At 38.5% G+C, this 21,038-nt stretch overlaps 1 protein-coding gene across 1 annotated transcript in view; it reads right to left on the bottom strand.

The window, feature by feature from the left end:
* Nucleotides 1–2,482: 2,482 nt before the first annotated feature.
* The window catches only part of LOC100257685 (copper-transporting ATPase PAA1, chloroplastic), a 96,374-nt gene continuing 77,818 nt past the window's right edge, over nt 2,483–21,038 (bottom strand). Inside the window, exons 13-17 of the mRNA XM_002274461.5 lie at nt 15,713–15,810; nt 13,468–13,708; nt 5,221–5,424; nt 4,635–4,715; nt 2,483–3,191 (exon numbers count right to left, since the gene is read on the bottom strand). Of these exons, the coding sequence (XP_002274497.1) occupies nt 2,937–3,191; nt 4,635–4,715; nt 5,221–5,424; nt 13,468–13,708; nt 15,713–15,810 (879 nt within the window). The 3' untranslated portion in view covers nt 2,483–2,936. The remainder of the gene's footprint in view (nt 3,192–4,634; nt 4,716–5,220; nt 5,425–13,467; nt 13,709–15,712; nt 15,811–21,038) is intronic.

Here is a 21,038-nt window from a genome sequence, read left to right as displayed (position 1 = left end):
TGCTCTCAAATTTGGCACTTAAAATTTGTACTTTGGACAACTTCAAAGAAAGTCCCCTCATAAGTTTCAATCAAAATGTCAAAGGCTTCTTTAGGGTATTTGCATGCTAGTATTCTACAAGTAGGACTCACACCATTGAAAATACATGAAAGAGCATTGTCATTGGCCTCATTGCCTCAATAGCAGTTTTATCACATTCTTGTTTGGTTTAACATCACTAGTTGATCTTGCATTTTTTTTTTTCCATAAGAATAGGAGGTAACCATCCAAATTCCACTGAGTTCCATACCTATCCACCTTGCATTTTTAGGAAAAAAAAAATCATTTGAACCTTCTAATAGGGGGGTTATTCCCATTAAAGAATTAACAACAACTAATGAATAATCCTCCTCTTCAAGATTTCATAAGTCAAGATCCAAATATATATATATATATATATATCTTTGTGTGTGTGTGTGTTATATATTTTATTTTATATGACCTTATTTTATATGTTCATTTATAACATTTTATAATCATTAAATAAATAAAATACTTATACATACATAATATTTGATTTCAAATATATATATATATATATATATATATATATATATATGAGATAATGTTTTATTTAATCAATATTTTTCTTTAATATATATCATATTTATATTCCTTTTATATTGTAGGTCCCATGAAGTCTTCTATATGATTTTATTCCTTTATTTGGTTTTAGCTTTTAAGACAACATTTTTCACTTTTTTTAAGAAAATTTTGAAAACATCAAATTGGCGTTTTCATTTTTTCCCCCATTTTTTGAGTTTAGTTTTCTAGAAATGAAAAATAAGAAAGCACCACTCCAAACAAGGCCTTGGTTCCTTAAATGTTTTGTTGCTATGATACTAATTGAAAGTGTGTTTTTAATTCACAAAAATACCTAGAGGAGGAAAATAGGTGAGGGGTGAATAAGTAGTATAAGCTTTTTAATGTTAAATTTTAAAGTTTTTATAAGCATTTTTTTTTCCACAACTAATAGAAGGTTACATTAAATGAGGTAAGCTATGTGGAAATTTTCCTACATTGTCTCAATAGAAACTCTATAGGTGAAACACCATGAATCCAACAATTATAGGTAATATACACTAATTATAAAGAGAAAGTAGACGAACCAAATACCAAGTGTCGTATACCATCGATCAGTACTTACACTTTTTTTCTCATGTTCTTGATGCAACATCTTGTGCTCCTTAATGGATTACTTGAACCCCATGCTAAGGCATGTGGATAAATATACTAATGCCTTCTACCAAAAGATTTTCCAAGACTCATTCTTGAAAGCTTTTGGAAGTTTGAAGATTAAGGTAGAGCTTTTGGAAGTGTAATTTTACCAAAAGATAATTTTATGACATTTAAAACCATAATTTTCCAAAATAAATAAATAAATAAATAAACAAAAAAAGAAGGGAAAAAAAAAAAAAAAAAAAACCTCAAACGTTCAAACCATTCAAGGGGCATGTTTGAACTCTGAGAAGGCATTTGAATGTTCCTCACGGGAACATTCAAACACTGGGAGGACATTCAGACGTTCTGAGGAAGGCGTTCAAAAATGCCCCCTAGCAACTTTCTATTTTCAGCTTTTTCTTGTGATCTTCAACGTCATTTCTTCATTTCATCCAATGAAGTAAAGAGGGCAGAACTGGAACAAAATTATCAACCTAATATAAAACATGAACAAAAACTATATCGTTTATTAGTTAAAGAACAGTGTCAGGTTAACCACTTAGTGAAGTTTGGACTAATAGGGTGTCAAATCCCTCTTTAATCAAACAATTTTAGTAATCCTAAGTATCTGCTCTTTAGGTGAGCAATTTTAGCAATCAGAAGTATAGACGTAAAATTGCATATGTTGCAATTTCATGGCCCAAGAGGCATTTCCAATATAAGAAAATAGTGTAGGAATTCACTGAAATGAGTCCTCAAGATCAATCACAATGATATCATGACTAGAAGACGAAGCTCGGTGAAGATGGATTAAAAACAAGTTCATCATGTTGATATAGAGGATAAAAAGGTGGGAATCATGGCCACAGCAAACTTGGAGTTTGGTACTAGTAAACTCCATGTAGTTGGAACAACATTTCTGTCTACACTTGAGACAGCCCAACATCAACATTGAAACCAAAAATTCTCCATGCTTTTGACTCTAGAGTTTTGAGGCCATCTTCCCTGTCAAGAATTTTGGAACTCTCACACCACCTTTGCCAATGTGTTATAAACTTAGTGTTATGTTTGTTTGATACAAGTTAAGACTACATCTCTATGGCCAAAAGTGGTGAAAAACATAGCTTCAAACTTTTGAATTTAATTTGATAGTTTGAGATCACAAATATGAATCTACAGGCTCCAACTGACTCTTTAGAACCTCAGTTGCAGTGTTGAGGTCAATTTATACTTTAAAGTTCACAGGTAGTAGCATGCTAAATAGCAAGGAAAAGAAAGAGCATAGATGAAACTTGGTTGGTAGCCTATAGGCATCCAAAATGAAATATAAATAAGAAATAGGTATTGACATGCACAACAGGGATAATGAACTATTCCCTTTTACCTAAAAATTTTCAATCTCGCTAAATAAAATGAATGCCTGGATACTACAGAAATTTCACCTGCAAAAGATTTTTTCTCTTACGATGTTAACCTTCTGATTCAATAAAAGTCTATATGTTTTGAGGGAATATTATTCCTAGGAAACTAACTGAAATATTTTAACTTTAAGAGGATTTGCCTCAAAAAGCTCTAACCTTCTGGTAAACACTGATTTGCATGCACAGAAGTTAACACCGCTTTTGTACCAATATAATAATCTGCAAAGGAAATCAAGGATTAGAAGCTGTGTTACTTTGTATATCTCCACCTAGCAACCTGGATACTCCAGTTTTTCTCCACTATTGACTGCCTCTCTATCTAGAAGGAGAATAAGAGTGCTGCTTCAGTTTTTCCTTTTGGTCCCCAGGACGATCAGGAACTAAATAGGCCTTGGAGTTTGGAGATGCTTCATAAATTTGCTTCTGTTTTGCAGAAAATTTGGATCTCAGAAGCAACGAATTTGTCATGACCCCTACTGAACTCAAACCCATGAGGGCTCCAGCAATAGATGGAGTCAGCATGGTCCCAGTTATAGGCAGCAACATCCCAGCAGCAATTGGAATTCCAACCTGTAAGTGAATATTTGGTGTGTGAGACCAGTTATTGTTCAAAGTGTAGCAAATCTTATCTTAATTATCAAAAACCTAAATGAATAAAAATGAAAAATGAAGAACAAAAAACAGTTTCAGACATCCCTCTCCCTGAGAAAGGAGGACGATGCTTGATCCATGAAGATCATTTGGCACCTTGTGGATTGTAACTATACTTCATGAGCAAACCAAAAAGATTTTATCATCTGATGATTCATATCAGCTGATTTTTGTGATTTTAAACTGACCTTTGATGTGGATTTCAGTTTAAACATCCCTGTGAACAGGAGGTTCCCTCATATAACAGCTTCATTAGTAAATGTCGTACTTGAAATCAAAATACATTAAGTTAACCTTCACTTTAAGCGCCTCAATAATGAATAAGCAGTTTAGATAGCCTTTCATCTTCCTTACAATTCTCTTTCTAGATTGATTTTCTCATTGCACAATTTGACCCCAATCTATATTGGGTTCATAAATCGAAGCATAACAGTTATCTCAATGAAAAGCATGGCAATTTTATTTCTAATTTTGTCCCCATTTTCTAATTACTATTTTCAAGAATAACTTTTCTTTTTCCAAAAAATAACCAAAAATAGGAACAAAAAACAAAATGTTTCATCTCAAAAACAACTATCATCTAAGATTTCTGGACTGTGGAGTTCAACTCTAATGGGTTTAGAGAACAGAAGTTTCAAAAGAAAGGCAAAATATGGAAGCTAAACAGCATACATAATCTCAGTAAACTCATTATTTCTGTCACGATAAGAATTCTATCCTAATTCATAAACAAGTATTGATTTGGCTCCAATTCTGAAATAAGGAAAATCAAACACTAGAAAGCAGATTAAAAAGGGAAAGGGGAGAAATGTGAACTGCTTGATTATTTTCAAGGCACTTATTAAATAAATAAATAAACAATTCATTGTTATTTGGGTAGGTTTCAACAAGGAGAAATGAGTAGATGAAATTGTTGTATGATGGAAGCATATGTCCACAGAGATGTGTAACTAACAGTCCACTTCTACAGAGAGGGTAGCTCATAGGAAAGCATAACAATCAGATAACTAGAATCATTAGATGAGAAACTCAGGTTTATTCATGAACTTCCTCTAGAAAAGAAACCACTGAGAGCAAATAGTAATATGGATCAGATCATTAGACGCAAAGAGTGATCACAGGTTTTAAATCTTATTGGGTTTACCAGTAGATTTGAGGACTGAATTTAGCTACATGAAATCCTATAATCAATTTCATAGTCCTACTTTTGGGTTCTTCCCCCTCAAAAGTATTACAAAAGCTTTTTAATCATTTGGCAATAACAAAAGGTTGCAAGTTACAACAAATTCTCTACCTCTTAAAAATAGGTTTGGGCATAAAAAAAAGAAATGCAATATACTTGTATGTTGCAAAAGAACTTACAATGTTATATGCAAAGGCCCACCAAAGATTTTGTTTCACGGTCTTCATGGTTAGTCTGCTTAGTTCGAAAGCATCAAGCAACTGCACAAGGAGATCCAGGTCAATTTTTCATAGCACAGTATAGGGCCCTAAATCCAGAAACTCATTTAGGATGAGAAGCATCCACATCAAACCAGAGGTAGAAAAGAAGCTTGAGATAAATAAATATTTTGAAAGAAAAAATTAAAAAAGATAAAGAAAAACAGCAGAAAGACCTACATATGAAGACACATGTGTAGATCTTCCTTACTAAATCATTATCAATCCTTCTTTCTCACCCATAAAAAATTGCCTCAGACCTGGCCCAATCAAAGAGAAGAGTCTGTATTCCTTTCTGTTTGAAGTAACCGCTTTTGCCTTTTCAAGAGTCATGTTCCCTGGGCAATATATGTAGTTTTTTTTTTTTTTTTGAAAAGGCTTTGTTTTTTATCATGTTTGGTTGGAATTAATTTCCTCTTCTATATTGTTTCGTTAATTTCTTAGTGAAAGAACATACAATTACCAGGAAAGGCTTGTCAAATTGAAAGGATACATTGACAGAAAATACCTGTGAAAGCCTGTTGCCCATCAGGACAATAGAAGACACCTCACTAGCAGCTCCAACACCCCCACCCATAGCGATTCCAATATCTGATGAAGCCAATGCAGCAGCATCATTGATTCCATCACCAACCATGGCTACTGTGTTATGAGCCTTCTGAAGTTCTCTTATGAACTTACTCTTTTCATTTGGTTTAACTCCAGATAGCACCTGCTATCCACAAATTATTTCTGGCATTTAATCATGTAAATCCTCTAATGTTCAAATATTTTTTTTGTTCTGAAACATGGGTTTGTTTAACAGCTTCAAACTAATTTGTCTAATGCAAAAATCCACCTTTCTGAAGCATGAGATTTTTAGGATTCTAGTGCTTAAAATATGGTGGCAAATTCCATACCACAAGTATGTGATGAAGAGTCAAATTTAACATCAACCAATTAAATAAGAGAAATCTTTGAGGATTTGTCCAGGATCCATATAACATTGAAGAGACCATTGCATCTGGTAAGTGACTTACAGACCTTTTGGTCACTTATTTTTAAGTTAAAGGTCTTAACTAAAGCAATTTGAAGTTGGTTGAAAATTCAAAGCCAAAAGCAATAAAGTTCTTAGAAATTTAAAGCTCCAATCAATCAATTGAAGGGGATGTGCTCAACCAATCTAACTAGTACTCTCCAATCAATCAAGCCATGTCTACTGGTTGAAACACTTGTGTTTCAATCTAACCACTGTTGAGAAAGTGAAACAACAATTAGAGAAACTTGAATCTCCAAATCAAATGGATGAAAGTTCATGTAAGGACTTTGCAAGTAACCTTCAATTGATTGAAGGGGACTATGCAAAGTACCCTTCAACTTTTAAAGTTTTCAAAAATTTAAAGCTTCAATCAATCAATTGAAGGGTATGTACTCAATCAATCTAACTAGTACCTTTAATCAATCAAGCCATGCTTATTGTTTGGAACATGTATTTTAATCCAACTGTTCTTGAGACTTCTAGAGCCTTGCTTTTTCATGATAGAGATTGTTTTAATCCAATTCTGTTTAATCCAACTGTTCTCTATCACCTCTAGAAATAAAGATGATAGAGATTGGACATAAGAAAAAGAGAAACACAATCAGAGAAACTTGAGTCTCCAGATCAAATACGTGAAAGTCCATTTAAGGACTATGTGAAGTCTATGACAACCTCTTGTTGAAAATCTTGAACGAGAAAGTTTGTGAGAAAAAAAGTAAGACTTGGATTTTCATCCCTTAGTACTTCAGGATATCAACAGGTAGAACTAGAAAACCCCAGGCTATTGTTTATTTCTTGTAGTTTCGAGCTGTGCCCATGGACTCAAGAGATTCAAAAGATTCCAAATTGGATATAGTTTTGCTTGGACAGATTATGTATTCAATTTGAGGTGCAGTGTGGATGTGTGCAATTGGAAGTCAATAAACTCATGATGATAGCCAAGATTTGAGGAAGTCCTTGTTGAGAGAGAGAGAGAAAGGAGAAAAACCTTAATTCTCATTCATATGTTATCTACTTACAATTGAGAGATATATATATACAAGGCTAGGAGACCTAACTACCATACATGTGACCTATATTAACAAGGAAAGATAATATACTATAAATACATTATATTCAACACTCCCCCTCAAGTTGGAGCATATACGTCATATGCACCAAGCTTGTTACAAATATATTTAATCCTAGGACCTCTGAGAGATTTAGTGAAGATGTCTGCTAGTTGATCATTTGAATTAACAAAACTTGTAGCAACACATCCTGATGCGATCTTCTCTCTAATGAAATGACAGTCAACTTCAATATGCTTGGTCCTTTCATGAAAGATTGGATTGGATGCAATATGTAATGCGGCCTGGTTATCACAGATGAGTTTCATCTGTTCATCATTTCCAAATCTCAACTCCTGAAGAAGATGTCTCAACCATATGAGTTCACATGTTGCCAAAGCCATAGCTCGATACTTGGCTTCAGCGCTAGATCTGGCCACTACATCTTGTTTCTTACTCTTCCAAGATATTAGATTACCTCCAATAAAAACACAGTACCCTGAAGTGAAACGTCTATCTGTGGGTGAGTCAGCCCAATCTGCATCTGTGTAACCAACAACTTGAGTATGACCTCTGTTCTCGTACAATACACCTTGGCCTGGTGTACTTTTGATATATCGAAGAATACGGATTACGGCATCCCAATGGCTATCACATGGTGACTGTAGGAATTGACTAACAACACTCACAGGAAAAGAAATGTCTGGACGAGTAATGGTGAGATAGTTCAATTTACCTACGAGCCATCGATATCTCCCAGGGTCTCCTAAAGGCTCCCCCTGTCCTGGTACAAGTTTGACATTCGGATCCATAGGTGTGTCTACCGGTTTACAGTCTAACATACCGGTTTCTTCCAGGATGTCTAAAGCATACTTCCTTTGGGAAAGGACCACACCAGAACTGGATTGAGCTATCTCAATTCCCAAGAAATACTTGAGTTTCCCCAAGTCTTTGGTCTGAAAGTGGGTAAAAAGATGTTGCTTTAGTTTCTGAATACCATCCTGATCACTGCCTGTAATGACGATGTCGTCCACATAAACAACCAGATAAATACACTACCCCAAGGAGTTATGATGATAAAAAACTGAATGGTCTGCTGTACTGCGAAGCATGCCAAACTCTTGAACAACAGAACTAAAACGGCTAAACCATGCTCGAGGAGATTGTTTCAAGCCATATAGAGAACGGCGTAACCTGCACACTAAACCAGACTCCCCCTGAGCAACAAAACCAGGAGGTTGCTCCATATAAACTTCCTCGGCAAGATCACCATGAAGGAAGGCATTTTTAATATCCAACTGATAAAGAGGCCAAGAACACATAGCTGCCATGGAGAGAAGCAAGCGGACAGAAGCAATCTTGGCAACAGGGGAGAATGTGTCACCATAATCAGAACCATAAACTTGAGTATAGCCTTTAGCAACTAAGCGGGCCTTAAGGCGATCAACCTGACCATCAGGACCAACCTTAACTGCATAGACCCAACGACAACCAACTGTAGATTTACCAGAGGGTAAAACAACAAGATCCCAAGTGCCATTAGAGTGCAGAGCAGCCATTTCATCCACCATTGCCTGTCACCAGCCTGGATGGGAAAGAGCTTCATGGGTGCTCTTTGGAAGAGAAATAGAGGATATAGCAGAAACAAAAGCAGAATAGGGTGAAGATAATCGATGATAACTCAAAAAATTGTAAATAGGATGAGGATTACGAGTAGAGCGAGTACCTTTCCGAACAGCAATGGGTAAGTCATTAGGAGAAGGCAGAGCCGGGGCAGGTGAAGCCGAAGGGATAGGAAGTGAGTCAGCAGGTGCCTCAGGAAAAGGGAGAGGAGCAACGACACGAGGGCGACGATGATAAACCTGAAGTGGTCGAGGGGGCATAGCATCAGGTGGGGAGACAATGAGAATGGGCAAGACTTCAGAAATAGGAAGAGACTCAGAAGTGGTGGAAAAGAATGGTGAGTCCTCAAAGAAGGTGACATCAGCGGAGATAAAGTATCGATGAGTCTCAAGGGAATAACAACGATAACCCTTCTAAAGTTTGGAATATCCCAAGAAGAGGCACTTCATGGCTTTGGCGGAAAGCTTGTCCTGTCCAGGAGTGAGAATATGAACAAAGCAAGTACAACCAAAGACACGAGGAGGAAGGAAATAAAGTGGTTGGTCAGGGAAGAGAAGGGAGTGAGGAATCTGATCGTGTAAGACAGAGGAGGGCGTACGATTAATCAAATAACATGCTGTAAGAACAGCGTCCCCCCAAAAACGAAAAGGAACGTGACTATGGAGGAGGAGAGTACGAGCTGTCTCAACAAGATGTCGATTCTTGCGTTCAGCTACCCCATTTTGTTGAGGAGTATGGGCACAAGAAGACTGATGAAGAATCCCATGATGAGACATAAACGAAGTAAATTGGGCTGAAAAATATTCCCTGGCATTGTCACTGCGTAACACACGAATAGAAATATTGAACTGGGTTTGGATTTCAGTATAAAATTTCTGGAAAATAGAGAATAACTCAGCTCGATTTTTCATTAAAAATAACCAAGTACATCGAGAATAGTCATCAATGAAAGTGACAAAATACTGAAATCCTAAAGTAGACGCAGTCCGACAAGGACCCCAAACATCAGTGTGGACAAGCTCAAAAGGAGACTTTGCCCGATTATTCAAACGCTTTGGGAACGAGACACGAGTATGCTTCCCAAGCTGACATGACTCACACGGAAGCGACGACAAAGTGGAAAAACGAGGAACCATCTTTTGGAACTTGGAGAGACTAGGGTGGCCCAGACGATTGTGAATGAGGAGAGGAGCATCAGTGGAAATGCAAACTGCAGGAGATGAATCTGAGGTGAGGTGATAGAGGCCTTGAGACTCACGTCCTATGCCAATCGTCTTCCCCGTACTCCGGTCCTGCAAGGTCACAAATTTATCAGAAAAGGTAATAGAGCAATTAAGAGTACGAGTGATTTTGCTGATGGAAATAAGATTAAAAGGACATTCAGGAGTATAAAGGACAGAAGTGAGAGGTAGAGAAGGCAGAGGAAGGGCCAAACCAATACCTTTAGCCACAGTTTGAGAACCATTAGCTAAGGTAACAGTAGGTAAATCAGAGGTAGTAGTAATAGAGGAGAAAAGATCCTTATTACCAGATAGGTGATCAGATGCTCCAGAATCTAGAATCCAGGGTCCAAGAGAAGATGTGTGGGTAAGGCAGGCAGAGGCATTACCAGGCTGGGCAACAGAGGCAATAGAAGCCTGAGATGTCTGAGATGCGGAGGAGCTCGGAGGCTGAGGCAGCGGAGAATCAGAGGACTGGGCCATATGGGCAGTGCGAGGAGGTCTTCCATGTAACTGATAGCAACGATCGCGAGTGTGGCCAAGTTTATTGCAATAGGTGCAATGAGGACGTTGGCCTCTACCTCGGGTACCACTGCGTCCTCCTCGAGAGGTAGTTTGAGAAACTAACACAGAAGAATCTGAAGCACTATCAGATGACAAAGTCTGAGTGGACGAGATACGGAGGAGGCGAGCAAACACATCATCCAAGGACGGAACTGATGAACTACCAAGAATCTGATCACGAATAGGCTCAAGATCCGAACGGAGGCCAATAAGAGTAAGGACCATAAAGAACTTGTCAAGCTGTGTTTGTTGAGCCCCAACATCAGGAGTAAGAGGCATCACAGTCAAGAACTGTTCCTTAAGAGAGGCAATCTGACCAATATAAGTAGATAGATCCAAGTCCTGTTGGCTGATATGGACAATAGCAGAAGCCACCTTATAAAGGCGCTGGATATCATTCGTGTATAATCCTTTGGCCTGAGTCCAAAATTTAAAACAAGTTTTGTAGGCCTGAAGATGAAGAAGAATCCTGGGATCAACCGATTGCCATAATACACTACATAACTGTGCATCTATCTTCCTCCACTGTACGCGGTCAATCTCAGGGATATCTGCCTCCTGGGTAACCAAGTGATCCTCATATCCTTGACCCATAAACCAAAGTTCAACAGAGGCAGACCAGGAGCGATAATTCTCACTGCCAACCAATTTCTCTGAGGTAATCATAGGAGATCCAGAGATAACAGAGGTAAAGATCTGATTTTTTGTGGTCATATTCACGTATTTGGATCGAAGAGAGCCCTAAGACGGGTTCAGATTTCGGCGGAGAGAGAAAAAACAGTGAAACCACGGCTGTGAGAGGTGCAATCAATGGAGAAAAAAAGGTCGTGACGTGCCTGGAGAGGAAGAGAAGCAGCACCCAAGCCTCGGAGATGGAGGGGGAGCCCTGTCGGAGATGGCCGGAATGGCAAGAAAGCCAAAAACAGGGAAAAAATGGAGATGCAGGGCTTGGGGAGGACTGCCGGAGGGCTAGAAGGCCAAGACGGCGCCGGACGAGCCTGGAGAGGTGTCGGAAGTGGCTGGAAAGTGAGCCACGCGCCGTCACGCGCCGGCGCGTGGGTGACAGTCTGGAGGAGAAGAGCGGCGCGTGGGGGCGCGTGAGATGCCGGTTTCCGGTGGGGTTTCCACTGGCGTGTAGATCAGCCTCTAGCGTTTTGGAATATGTGGTCGTTGCCCGGAAAATAGGTCGCCGGAAAATTTCGCCGGAAAAGGTTGCCGGCGTGGTGGAGATCCGACGGCGATGAGGTTGTCCGGAGTGATTCGGGAAGAAAATGAGGGGACCGGAGTGAAACACGGTCACTGGACGGTTCGCCGGAATTGATTACACGGCTAAACCGAAAAAAGATTAGGTTTTCTCCTTTGGCTCTGATACCATGTTGAGAGAGAGAGAGAAAGGAGAAAAACCTTAATTCTCATTCATATGTTATCTACTTACAATTGAGAGATATATATATACAAGGCTAGGAGTCCTAACTACCATACATGTGACCTATATTAACAAGGAAAGATAATATACTATAAATACATTATATTCAACAGTCCTAATCTCAAGTTCTCTTGTAGACCTTGTTCTGATATTAATGTGCTTCTAGACTGTAGGGTTGGCACTTCTATCCCAATTATCAGCTGGCCTTATTGACTGGTAAAGATCTTGTCTTAGACTATGATACTCCAACCAAAATACAAGGAGCCTCAATTTCAAGTTCTCTGACAGATCTTGTGATGATGCCAGTGTGCTTCTTGACTGTAGAGTTGGCACTTCTAACCAATGATTAGTTGGTCTTATTGACTGGTACACATCCTGTCTTAGACTATATACTCCAACCAAAATACAAGCCATAATGGCTAGGGAAGCTCTCATTCCTCCAGACAACTCTTCCAATAACTTAATTCCCAGATGGGCCTTCCATCAAGGGTCCTTGTCCCAATGCTAAAATCTAAGTCAGCAGCACAATAACCTGTTGTGCCAGTGTGCTTCTTGTAGAGTTGGCACTTCTAGCCAATGATTAGCTGGTCTTATTGACTGGTTTACATCCTGTCTTTTAGACTATATACTCCAACCAAAATATAAGCCATAAGGGTTAGGGAAGCTCCCATTCCTCCAGAAAACTCTTCCAATGACTTAATTCCCAGATGGGCCTTCCATCAAAGGCACTTGTCCCAGTGATAAAATCAAAGTCAACAGCACAATCACCTATTTTGTAATGAAAATACTTTAAAGACTTGTACCACTGATTTCACAAAACTAATATTTCAAGCATAAGGTTTCCAATCAATTTAGATATTGAAAGTGGCTTGGAAACCTTAGGAAGTAAACTGCATAAATCAAATTGTATAACTATTAATGTTTTAGTGGGATTAGAATTCAAATTGGAGCAAAACAAGCAAGTTTCTGGCACTTCAACTTGAAGTAATCAATCTTATGCTTGGATCAACCAGAGACACATTTTAGGTGCTACTAATGTATGTTATGCGCAATTACTTGAGCAAAAGCTTAGGTCAGATTGACCGAGTAATTACTGTATGGATCTTGCCCCACTGAAGTGGCCAAACCTAGTAGGTTTAACCTTCAGATGTTCTGATTTCTCTAGAATTCTATTCTAGTTCAAGTTTCTCTCTGTTAATGTCAGATCTGAAAGAGAATTAGTGAGAGAGACCAACTATTTTCACAATGTAAAAATTGCTCCATGCTTAAGGAGACGACACATTTTTTTAAGACAATTAAATATTCTCAAACTCCTTAGATATACAAAAAAATCTGTGGATAATGTAGAGACATCAGACAATTTCCCATTAATCATGGATTCAGTTTGCCTGCTGATTCAATTATCTAGATTGCTAAATCAAGTGCTTCATTATTTTTTGTGGAATCAAATGGCTGCTCATAGATTCAAGAATAGGTCTTATGGACTCTAAACTGGTGAAGCTGCATAATACAGGTTGTGGGCTCAACTTTCTACAGCACATGACTCGTGTTGGAAGAGTTGAAGAATTCTTCAAGGCAGCAAATTAGATAATTAGCCACACCAGTAGGTATTTCATCTTGTTTCTTTTTTCAAACCTATTGCTTTAATCTGGAAAGGTCCAGAATCCAACCTAGCAATGATCATTCATTTATGTGCTTTTGTGTTCATGCAGTTATCTTTTGTACTACTCTGTTCCAAGAATCTTACAATTATTTCTAGTAATATACATAGAGCTTCACACATAACCATCATGACTGATACCAAGGGTTCATTAAAAGGTTGATTTTAAAACATAAAACTTAATCGAAATCGTACCTTGTCTTTCGGGATGCCAACACTTGATGCAACATGTTCAGCAGCATTTCTTTTGTCACCAGACAACATGTACACACTTATTCCTTGTCTAGACAAAGATTCAACAACATGTCGTGCATCGTCCCTGATCTGGTCCTCAAAATAAATAAGACCAGCAAGTGTGCCATCTACTCCCACGTAAACAACAGACTGATTCTTAAGCTCATCCACCTCTTGAAATGGATTCTCTTGAACTCCATGCCTGGAGAAGGGGAAAATATGACCAAAAAAAAAAAAAAAAGAAGGAACAAAAGAAAGAAAATGCTCATAATCTAAAAGTAAGATATGTCATGCATTTTAGGAAATAAGGAAGACAAGAAACTTGTGGCCATTATGGGGGAATCTTTATTCTACTTCTGAGTCCTTTTAGATAAACACATAGGCAAGAATCTTGGACTGTATATCAGCCTAGGTAAAAATTTTGAATAAACACCTAAGCAAAAACATTAAGCTAATTAGGGATGGGCTAACAATGCATATCAGCTTCATGCTAGCCTCCTTCCTATGTAGGCTCAACAAATGGGGGAATAAACAGAGAGAAACTCAGAAACAAGACTTCCAGGAACAAAAATTCTGGATTCATGTTAAACTATCAAGTAGCCCAAAAGCTTAATTATTATGAAATTAGCAAGCATTTTTTTTTTTTTTTGATGAATAAAGAGAAATATATTAAAAGAAAAGAGGCACTTCAAGGAAGCACCCCAGAGTATACAGGAGGTATACAAAAGAGAGAAAAAGACCCTTAACTAGGGCCTAACCAATCAACAAAATCTACAACGGAAGGGGGACCAGAACCAAAAAACCCCCTAGTCCATGCTCACAGATTATAGAGGAAAAACGATTTACACTCATGAATTGAATGCTCTTCATTTTCAAACGCCCTACTGTTTCTTTCCTTCCAAACAATCCAAAAAAGGCACAAGGGAGCTGAAAACCACACTTTCTTCCTTTCCTTTCCCACACAAGGCACAAACCACCCCAATGACGCCTCTCTAACTGAAGAGGGGAGCACCCACGAAACCCTAAAGAGGGAAAAAAGTAAGCTCCATAAACTTCTGGCCAACCCACAATGCAGGAGGATGTGATCAATAGACTCTTCCTCTACCAGACACAAATAACATCTATTAGCCAAGGAGAACCCTCTTTTCTGAATACGATCCAAGGTTAAGGCCTTTTTCCACGAAGCCTCCCAAGCAAAAAACTCACCCTCGGAGGCACCAAAGAATTCCAAAGAATTCCAAATAACTCTAGCAGGAAAATCTCTTAGTCTTTCCGGTTCCAAAGCCTTGTAAAGAGATTTAACAAAAAATCTTCCATCCTTTGCCTTAGTCCAAATTACTTGATCTTCCACATCACTATAAACCCTCCTCCCTTGCAACCTTAAGAGAAGATGCTCTACATCGAACACTTCCCAATCATTAATCCGCCTAGAGAACGTAGGAGCCCACACTCCCCCTTCAGAATGGCTCCACACATCCGCCACCCAAACCTCCTTATCAAGGATATAGCAAATAAGGAGGGAAAAGAGGTACACAAAGGATCATCTCCACACCACTTGTCCTTCTAAAATCTAACCCTCCTACCATTTCCCACAGAATAAACCAAATTGTCACCTAACACATTAGCAAGCATTATAAACAAAACTAACATTTAACACTAGCCCTCAAAGTAAATATATAGACCAGAATCCCTGCACTGGTGCCAACAGCATGATGCCAACTCTGAATTATGTCTTGGTATAAAACAGACAAGTTTGCCATTTCCAAAATAATAAATGAACTGATTCTTCATTATGTTGGACATTTTATTTCATTGGATCTCTGCACTCCAATATCCTGATACAGATTAGAATTATGTTCTCATGTCGAAGAAGGCTTGGACTGAAGCCACCAAACAATTAATATAAGCTTCCTAGTCAACAGAAAAGAAAGAAAATTTGGAAATCCAAAATTAAAATATATATATATATATATATATATATATATATATATATATATATATATATATATATATATCTAAAAATGCTAATAATTCTTGCTATGCATCAAGGAAATCCATAAGCCTCATAAAAATCATTCAGCACTGTGTCAGACTAATGACACAAGTAAAACATTTTTTCATTAAAATACAAATTCCAATTTAGGGTAATCAGATTTTGTGATATATGAGCCATGTGCCCAGTATGAAGAGATCAATACCACAATACCTTTGAACCCAGTCAAATGTACCAACAGAAACCTTTTTATTCTCAACAGTTGCTACAGCACCAGACCCAGGTTCTTCCACGAATGTTCCATCCACTACCTGTAATAAATAATTTCTTGCGTGAGATATCTGCATGTTTGATATCATTACCATAAGATAATGACTAGCTGATGAACTACACAATCCAGGAAAATCATAATCCATTTTGCCACTAAATATAGTTATGGCATCAAAATAAATATCTCAATGCAACATGGATTGTCTTGACTGATTATGATTGATTCATGGCTTGATTGACTGTGATTGATTGAAATTTACAACTTATACAAGATGTAGATTAGAGTTGTAAATCAGTGATAAAATTAGGACAATAAATTAGGGATTCTTTCCTCGTTTGTATAGTTGATTAATGGTGTTTGCATTCAATGAATTCTAAGATTATTTTCCTTTATTGTTTTCCCTGTATACTCTATATATATTCCTTGTAAATTCCACCATCAATACAAGAAATACAATTCTATGCTTGTTCACATGGTGTCAAAGCAAGGTTTTGGTTAAAATTCCTTCTTTGTTCTTTGACTTTCGTTGTCATAACCAAGAGCAGTCTTCTTTGCTGCAGTTTTAATGATTCTTAGCCTTCATTGCTGAAATCGACCTAGAGAAAAACAACCTTCATTGTTGGTTCTCCCATGTTCTCTTTACTTCTAATCCCTTCCTCTACTTTTATTTGCTTTCTCAATATGTTTGAAATATCTACTAATGTCTAACTATCTCCCTCCACCCAAAATTTTGATCAAACAGTAACCCACTCTTCTATCGGTGCATACCAAAATCTTCAACCGTCATTCAGACTTGTTGGCTGGAATTATTTGGTTTGTCATCAACTCAGTCATTCCTTAAAGGAAAGGGGAAGCTAAGCCATTCATTTAGACTGGTACCAAGCCCAAAAGTCCCAAAGTTGCTGCATGGGATGAGGATGTTTCAATGATAATGTCTTGGTTTTGGAACTCGATGCAACCAGTGCTAGGATAGAACCCTTAAAAGCATGACATAATGTAATAAACTTTGAAACTTATTATCTATTAATAAAGTTTCTATTTCACTTTTATCTACCCTCATTCCATGCATTATACTTTGTGAACATTTTCGCCCACATCTCTTGCCTTGTATGTGATTTGGGTGCATTTAGAAGTTGCACGAAAGATCCAAATCATGGATTCCTTGCAAGTATATGATTAATTCACAATCGGTTATGGGCTTGGGTAACCCATTAAAGGTTATAGTGCACTACCTCCTAATTAGAGGGAGGGTTGGTCTTGGCTATCGGGATCGGTTTCTCATGGTGAGTGCACTAGTGTGTATAGTTACATATTGGATAGGACTTACAATAAGACATAACATAAGGTAATCAAGTAGTCATGACTTCACCAAATTGCTTCATTGTGTTGTTTTTCAACCTTGGGAGAATATCGAGCTTGTGTCAAAATTAGAAATGGCTTTGACATATAGGTGAGGTCCTAAAATGATTATATATTTCCTTATGGATTAGGTCACTATTAATGGAAGCTGGTAGCACTAGGTATTCTCAATAGAGGCACCATAATATCTCATAGGATTGAGACAAAATGTGCTCTTGCGTGATCATAAGGAGGTGTGTTCATGTAAACTATGGCCATAATGGTTCCTTAAGTGGAATTTGACATAATCTCTTTGTGAGCTAAGATATGTCAAATGATCACATAATAGGAGAATTTGTAACTCAATGATAGTAGAGGTAGTTTTGAGAGACTGATAGTTTTCACCTCGTTAAACTATGGACACTAGTTCATGGGGGAATTGAATGCAATGGATAACAAGTCACAGACCGAGCACTTAGTATCTCGTTGCTATTTACATAGGGCAATGGAATGTAGTTAATTTTGTTCGCATCTTAGATCTATGCAATAGAAGTAATACCAATTTTTTTTAAAATTGATCTTTGGGGTTAAAATACTAATCTATAGGTTTGGGTGTTCCCAAACCTCTTTTTTTTTTTTTTTAGGTAAAAAAACTTGCATTAGAAACGCCTAGAAGTGGCAAAAGCAATACACACAAAGTATACAAATAATGCCCCAAAAATCGAAATAGTAAGGAGACAACTTCCCCTTACTTTAAGAGCAACCAATCTATAAAATCAATCATAGATACAGTGTGATCTTCTATATAAACCCTTACTCAATTCACAAAAGTATACATAAATAAAGACTTAATCGATTGGTCAGACTGCTCAACGTTGTTGAAAGCTCTTCCATTTCTTTCCTTCCATAATGTCCACATTAAACATAAAGAGGCAGCCCTCCACACATTCTTCCTTTTTTTACCCAGAAAAGGACCATGTCAACCTAATAAATTCCTCATAACTGAGGAATGCAAAACCCACTGCACGCCGAAAAAGGGGTAGATCAAACTCCACAACATTCTAGCCTTGCCACAAAACAAAAGTAAGTCGTTGGTGGTTTTCCCCTCTTCTTTACCCAAGTAACACCTATTCGGGATAGTCCACCCCCTTTTTTCAACTGATCAAGAGAAAATTCTACTCTAAAATGCTTACCCTCATTGCAGCCCAAGACCTCCAAATCATATCCCACGGAAAAGGAACTTTAGAGACCCTCGTGTAGGAGCAATAGAGGGACCTAATTGAAAATTTTCCATTCTTTCTCTCCAACTCAAAATGTCCTCCACTCCTCTTCTCACTGCCAAGGGTTGTTGTTTGCTGAACAAAGACTCCACTTCATCCATCTCTCAGTCATTTAGGTGTCTTGAAAAGCAGGGATTCCAACAACCTAAATCCCCACCTTCCTCTCAAGCTTCTAACACTTAATCGTCTTTATTTACAACCAAAAGAAATAAGTTAAGGAAAGCTTCTTTCAAGGATTGGTCCTCACACTACAAGTCTTTCCAAAACTTAACCCCTCTCCCATTCCCTACCATAAAGCGAGATCTACACCTTATGCCTTCTCAATCATTTCTAATGGCTTTCCACACCCCCACACCATAAACTCCCCTCATTCCTTTTGAACATCACCCTCCTTCTACTTCAAACTTCCCGATGATGACTTGTTTCCAAAGAAGCTCCCTTTCTTTTGCAAATCTCCAATTCCACTTACCAAGCAAGGCTTTATTTAGGGTCGCTATATTGCAAATTCCTAAGCCTCCCTTCTTCTTATCCACACAAACTAAATTTCAAGTGTTGAAGAATTAAATCGATGTCCTCGGAAGTCTCATAAACCCACAATCTTTCATTCAATGACTGAACCTCATTCTTTGGTACACAAATGATGGGTAGTTTGGGAGGCTAGAGGCTAGAGGCTAGGACTCTCTCTTCTCTCTAGATGGTGGAAGACAAAAGTGAAAACCCTAGCCTCTAGGGAGTATTTATAGAGTTCCTAACTAGGCTTAATTGACTGGAGCCCATATGGGCTTAGGTCACCTAATCTAGTTCAAATTGGGTCCTAATTAATGAATTAACCCCACAAGACCATCCAATTAATCAATTAGCCCAATTCAGAGATGTTGTTCACTAACCCTGGTGCAACCTTGTGTACTAACCAAAACGCCCTTATACACATAAGTGAACCAAAAGTCGATCTAACTCTCATAAATTGTGTCAACAAGGTATTTGAACTCAAATGAGGACCACTGAGAGTCATAAGACAGTATTGTGTCACATATTGTTTGTTTGGTGTATGTGAGCATAGCAGAGGTGCTGATTAAGATTAGTATGTTGATTGGTTTGAGCTGAATGTAATGGGAATTGCTCTAGGGACAGGCTGTGTATGTGATGTCGGATGCTTATTCAGAGTTCAGGTAGGCCGACCCGGTTAAATTTGGGGAGCTTGTCACTAGTCAAGGACTTGGCAGTGAAGAGGAGCTTGACCATCTCCTACACAAACTGGTCGAGAGCTGAACCCATTCCCCTAATGAGTCCATGGTAGGACGAAACTAATCAGCATAGTGGCATTGAAATGCATAGCATGCAAGCTGAGCCCCTTTGATTCTTGCCCACGGGGTCGCTGCATGGGTCGTGCCATTATGTTGGAACTCTAGGCCCGTGAAAAGTGGTATCAAAGCAAGGCAGGAGGTCAAGCATGGCGGTGTTCCCTTTTGACAGTCTATGGCCGACGAGTTATCTCTCCCGATGGCAATACAAGTAGCCTATGAAGCCTAACGTAGCGACAGTGCGAAGGTGGGCCCTGTGGCATGAATCGAAGCTACACTTATGAGGACCCGTGAAAGAGTATGGGTGCCTCTGGATCACGAGGTGTCGCTGGCTGTTCTAGTAGTGCACATGACTGTCGCCTACTAGGGGTGGAAGTTAGTGTTTAGGTGCACACTTCTGGGGTGTTATCGGGTTAACACGACCAATGGATGTCGTGTCCGAGGTGTGGACGTCCCCTTTGGCCCAGCCGCCCAGTGGGTTTCAGCAACGAACCTCTGGTGATTAATGGCTCATGGGGAGCAGCAGCATTCGAAGGCATCATTTGGTGAAGACATAAAGCCTTACATGAGGGCGTGCAAGAGATTGAGTGGGGGAGCGTCATGGATTGTTTGTTTGGTGTCTATGACCGTAGGCAAGGAGCTGATCAAGATTAGTATGTTGATTGGTTTGAGGTAAATGTAATGGAAATTGCTCCAGGGAAAGACCGTGTATGTAATGTTGGATGTTTCTTCAGAGTTCAAGCAAGCCGACCCGATTAAGTTTGAGAAGCTTGTCACTAGTCAAGGATTTGACAATGAAGAGGAGCTTGGCCATCTCCTACACAAACTGGTCAGGAGCTAGAGTCGTTCCCCTAATGAGTCCATGGCAGAACGAAACTAGTTAGCATAATGACATTGAAATGCACGGTGTGCAGGTTGAGCCCCTTTGATTCTTGCCCACGGGGTCACAACACAGGTCGTGCCGTTGCGTTGGAACTCTAGGCCCGTGACAACTAGCTCTCTTAGAATTCAATTTTAAAGTTAATTCAACATCCCACTATAGATAATCAATTGCACTCCAATACCCTATGTAAATGATAACAAGACGCAAAGTGCTCAGATCCGGGATTTGCTATCCATTGCATTAGTCCCCCCATGAACTGACATTCGTGGTCTTTAGTTCCTTTAGAAGAGATTTTAACCATAGGAGTTCACAAATTCCTAAGGTCATTGATATAAACCCAACTTTTTCACTAAATCTTGTCACAACTGATTGTTTTTTGCTTCTCTGTGTCACCAAATTGCCTTTAACAAATGTACAGTACCTATAAATAAATTGTTTTTAATTAATACTGCCTACCCAATTAGCA

This window comes from Vitis vinifera, chromosome 12, assembly GCF_030704535.1.
Source record: "Vitis vinifera cultivar Pinot Noir 40024 chromosome 12, ASM3070453v1".
Lineage (NCBI taxonomy): Eukaryota > Viridiplantae > Streptophyta > Magnoliopsida > Vitales > Vitaceae > Vitis > Vitis vinifera.
The sequence above is the reverse complement of the archived record's forward strand: the minus strand, read 5'-3'. Positions and strand labels throughout refer to the sequence as shown.